The sequence below is a fragment of the Malus sylvestris genome, chromosome 4 (assembly GCF_916048215.2).
Source record: "Malus sylvestris chromosome 4, drMalSylv7.2, whole genome shotgun sequence".
NCBI classification, from domain to species: domain Eukaryota; kingdom Viridiplantae; phylum Streptophyta; class Magnoliopsida; order Rosales; family Rosaceae; genus Malus; species Malus sylvestris.
In genome coordinates this window covers 17,547,192-17,551,251 of record NC_062263.1, presented here as the reverse complement: position 1 = coordinate 17,551,251, position 4,060 = coordinate 17,547,192, and the positions used below count along the sequence as shown (strand labels likewise).

General features: G+C 37.1%; 1 protein-coding gene across 2 annotated transcripts; it reads left to right on the top strand.

The window, feature by feature from the left end:
* The first annotated feature begins 662 nt into the window (after nucleotides 1-662).
* LOC126619749 (zinc finger protein JACKDAW) lies at nucleotides 663-3,500 on the top strand. 2 transcript variants are annotated; one of them, XR_007622137.1, is made up of 4 exons: nucleotides 663-1,167; nucleotides 1,318-1,714; nucleotides 1,928-3,050; nucleotides 3,161-3,500. XR_007622137.1 is itself a non-coding variant. In XM_050288163.1 (3 exons), the coding sequence occupies exons 1-3, from the start codon at nucleotides 1,008-1,010 to the stop codon at nucleotides 2,958-2,960; spliced, it is 1,590 nt and encodes a 529-aa protein (XP_050144120.1). In that variant the 5' UTR covers nucleotides 663-1,007; the 3' UTR covers nucleotides 2,961-3,500. The 2 variants fall into 2 exon arrangements, 1 of the variants encoding a protein (XP_050144120.1); XM_050288163.1 differs by having other exon boundaries at nucleotides 1,928-3,500.
* The last annotated feature ends 560 nt before the right edge of the window (nucleotides 3,501-4,060 follow it).

Sequence of the window (4,060 nt, the reverse complement as noted above, 5' to 3'; positions counted from 1 at the left end):
ACGTGTGTGTAAAGAAAACTTAGGTAGAGCGAGTTTACTATTACATCAAGTTTTAGTAAAATAAAGTTTTTTATTTTTTATGATAATGTATTATTTAAATATTAATTAACGTATTTATCTTTATTAATTAATGAATTTTTTTTTGTCAATCAAAAGAAGGTGAAAAGACAACTTAGTCTTCTATTACAAAAAAAATGTTGGGCAATAATGTAATTTCATAGATCTAAATTTTACTGTTTTTATTGAAACCTCACCTACATGTGATGTTAAAATATCTTTAATATTTAAAATTAAAAAAAAATTCAAAAACAAAAACCTCCCACTTTCCCCACATTCTCTCTCTCCCACTCTCTCCCTCTCTCCTTCTCATTTTCTAAAAAAAATATGTTTCTACACACAAAATGTGTAAGCAAATGCTAGTTTTTATTAATGATACATTATTTAGTTTAAATTTTTAATTTATCTAGCATTACTCAAAAAACATAATAATGATAAAATTATTTCATGTAAATTGCTCTCAGTATGACTCTACTGTCTCAGAGAGAGAGAAAGAGAGAGAGAGTGAGAGAGAGAGGGTGGTGGCCCATCAAAATATATGGCTGACGGACTTTGAGGATAAAGGAGACTTATACGCGTAAGACTATGACTGCATAGAAGAAAAATAGAGAAAGAGAGACAGAGCTTAGCCAGGAAAATATAAAAGATGATATATTCTCTTTTAGGCATCATGGTTTTTGGTTTTTTCTCTTAGAAAATCAAACAGACAGAGGCAAAAACCAGATCATCATCAACCTCTAGCGTCCTATATTTTTGTGAGAGGGTTTTTGTAATTTACAGTGCTACTAAAAAAAACAACCTGACTTGGGTTTTGGCAGAATCGATTGGAGTGTGTGTCTAAACACAAAACACTTGTTTTTTTTGTTCTTCTTTTAGCCTCCTTAATTAGAGCCTTTCCAAAACTAGTCTATTTTTGATCTTTTGTGAACGACTAAACTACAAAAAGAGATATGCAAAAGATGTCCGGTGATGGTTTTTCGATTAATATGTCATCCGCCATTGACGGGTTTGCTCAAGATCATCAACTAAATGATAACCCTAGCGGCGGCCTAAAACCCAATCCTCCTAACGCCGTCGCCAAAAAAAAGAGAAATCTCCCGGGAACACCAGGCAAGCAAGTTACCTCCATTTCATTTTTCCCAACTTATCCTTTTCATTCTCCGGGCGGCCGCAGAAGCCATACAATCATATATTCAATTTACTAGTACTAATCTTGGTGGGTTTGTTCTCAATTTATTGTTTCATACTTTGTCTCAACAGATCCAGATGCTGAGGTTATTGCCCTATCTCCGACAACCCTAATGGCAACAAACCGGTTCGTCTGCGAAATATGCAACAAGGGTTTCCAGAGAGACCAGAATTTGCAGCTTCACAGAAGGGGTCACAACCTTCCCTGGAAGCTCAAGCAGCGACTGAACAAGGAGGTGAAGAAGAAGGTTTATATTTGCCCCGAGAAGACCTGCGTCCACCATGACCCGTCGAGAGCTCTTGGAGACCTCACCGGAATAAAGAAGCATTTCAGCAGAAAACATGGAGAGAAAAAGTGGAAGTGTGAGAAGTGTTCGAAGAAATATGCTGTCCAATCGGATTGGAAAGCTCACTCCAAGACCTGTGGGACTAGAGAGTACAAGTGTGACTGTGGAACCCTCTTTTCCAGGTAACATATCTTCTTAATATCCAAGTTTTTTCTTTTTTTGAGTAATTTAAATGTTTGCTTATGTTGTAGATGAATTTAATGCTCATCAATGTGTATAGGGTTTAATGAGTTATAGGGTTTGAAGTTAATGCAACAATATTATATGATTGGGTAATAAATGGGGTTTCATTTTTTATTTTTTTTTTTACTTGAAATTTCCCTTAATTTAAACAGGAAAGATAGCTTCATCACACACAGAGCATTTTGTGATGCCCTAACTGAAGAGAGTGCTAGGCTCACTACTTCATCAGTTACTGGAGTTCATACAAATCTCAACTTTGGAAATGATGCAATGTTAAACAATCCAATGATGAACAATAGTCAAGCAGTAGTTCAAGATGCGTCTCAAATTTCCATGCAGTATGGGCAAGGTTTGATGAGGCAAGATTTCAATGGCTTAGATCAGCTTCATCAACATGAGAAGCCAAGATTATCACTTTGGTTGAATCAGCAGGCAACCAGTAATTCTAATCAGGTTAATCTGATAGATGATATGCAAGCAAATCCTAATCATCCGCTTTATGTAACATCATCAAGCTCTAATGCTTTTCCTGAAATGGTGCAAATGCCATCGGCTTCCAACAATGTCAATCTTTTTGGCTCATCTAATTCCATGCCAACTTTTGGAGCTTCAACAAGTGGTGCAAATCTCTCTTTGTCACCGGGTCAAGAAAGCGGGACTAGTAAGCTCATTGGGAAAAATAGTAATTTGGTGGGCAGCGGCGTGTCCAAGCCACCGGCTGCCCCAATGTCAGCCACAGCACTTTTACAAAAAGCAGCTCAATTGGGTTCGACTAGAAGCAGCAACAACCAAGGCAGCAGCTTGGGTGTAAATGTAATGTCCTCATCATCTTCTTCCAGGGGCTTCTCGAATTTGAACCAAAATCGATCGAACGAGCTTCATCAAGTTGTACAAAATGCACATCAATCAGGTGGTGGTAGTGCAAATTTGAGTTCATTAACAAGTTCATCATCAAATACCAGTGCTACTACACTTGAGCAGCTAATGAATACTATTCAACGGGGTCCGAGCAATATCGGAAGTATTGATCATCAAAACAGTCTAACTAGGGACTTTTTGGGCATGGGAGGAGCAGGAGGAGGAGAACATATTGATCAGTTATCCCATACCAATAGGCAAATATTTTTTCCACAAGATCTAGCCAAGTTTGCATCTTCAATGAGCCAATTCACTCGCAACCACTAGAGTCCTAATCAGAAAACTCAGGGAAGGACTAAGATATGCACCATTACGGACACCACCATGGTTCCCTTGACGAATAATATAATGTTGTATGTAAGTCCTCATGCATATTTCATTGCAGTATTAGTTCGGAATACTGGCTAACGCCGTGTAGTAAGTCATTCTCGAAAACTCAATGTTCATGTTGACATATTCAAACTCAGTCTGAATCAGGACACCGAGTTGATGAATTCAAAGTCAGCTGGGGACCGCATGCTTGCTGAAGGATCGATAAGGATGATGGGGGAGCTGGATCTCTGTGGCTCTGCCTCTGGATGCAGCAGGCAAATGTGGTCTCAACTCTCAACTAGCTTTAGCTAGAGAGAGATCATATTTAGTTTTTTTCGGATGGGGCCCAGCATTGTATTTGCATGTCTGAAAGCGACAGAACGAAGAGCAAACTTCGAATTATTTATATATTTGCATGTTTTCGTTGTTTCTGTTGTTTTATCCTGTATGCGTTATTTTAACCTTTTTTAGGATAATTTCCTTTTGCTTTTGATATTTTCTGTTTTGTTATTTTTTAACTCGAATTTATGCTGCTGGATCACATGAATAGTAGCTTTGTGACTCCTTCTGAAATTGGACAGTGCACAGAAAACTACGTAATCGTATGGTTTGACCGTTCGTCAAAGTTATCCGGCCGCCCGTCAACGTTGGTGGGTTTACTTAAAGTAAGAAGACCAATAATTATTGAAGATGATGCCTTTACAGTTCATAGTAATTTGTAAAAGACAACGTGTGCATGCAGCAGTGGTTTAGGGTTTGGTTATCACTAGGGCACACGTAACAAGTGAAACGTATAGCTATAGGAGTAGTTTAGAAAAAGAATAATGTTATTCATACTATATTTTTATATTATATTTTCATACCATCTTAGGTGGTATTTGATGTGGACAATCACATCATTTGAATTAATTAGATTTTTAAATTTAGTTTATTATTTAATATATTAATAATTAAGAAAAATTAGTTAATTAAATAATGATTGTGGTATACGAGGAGTCTTTCCCCTTCATTTCTTTGGGTTTTGCAAATTTTTCAAATGATGTGATTGTCCACAT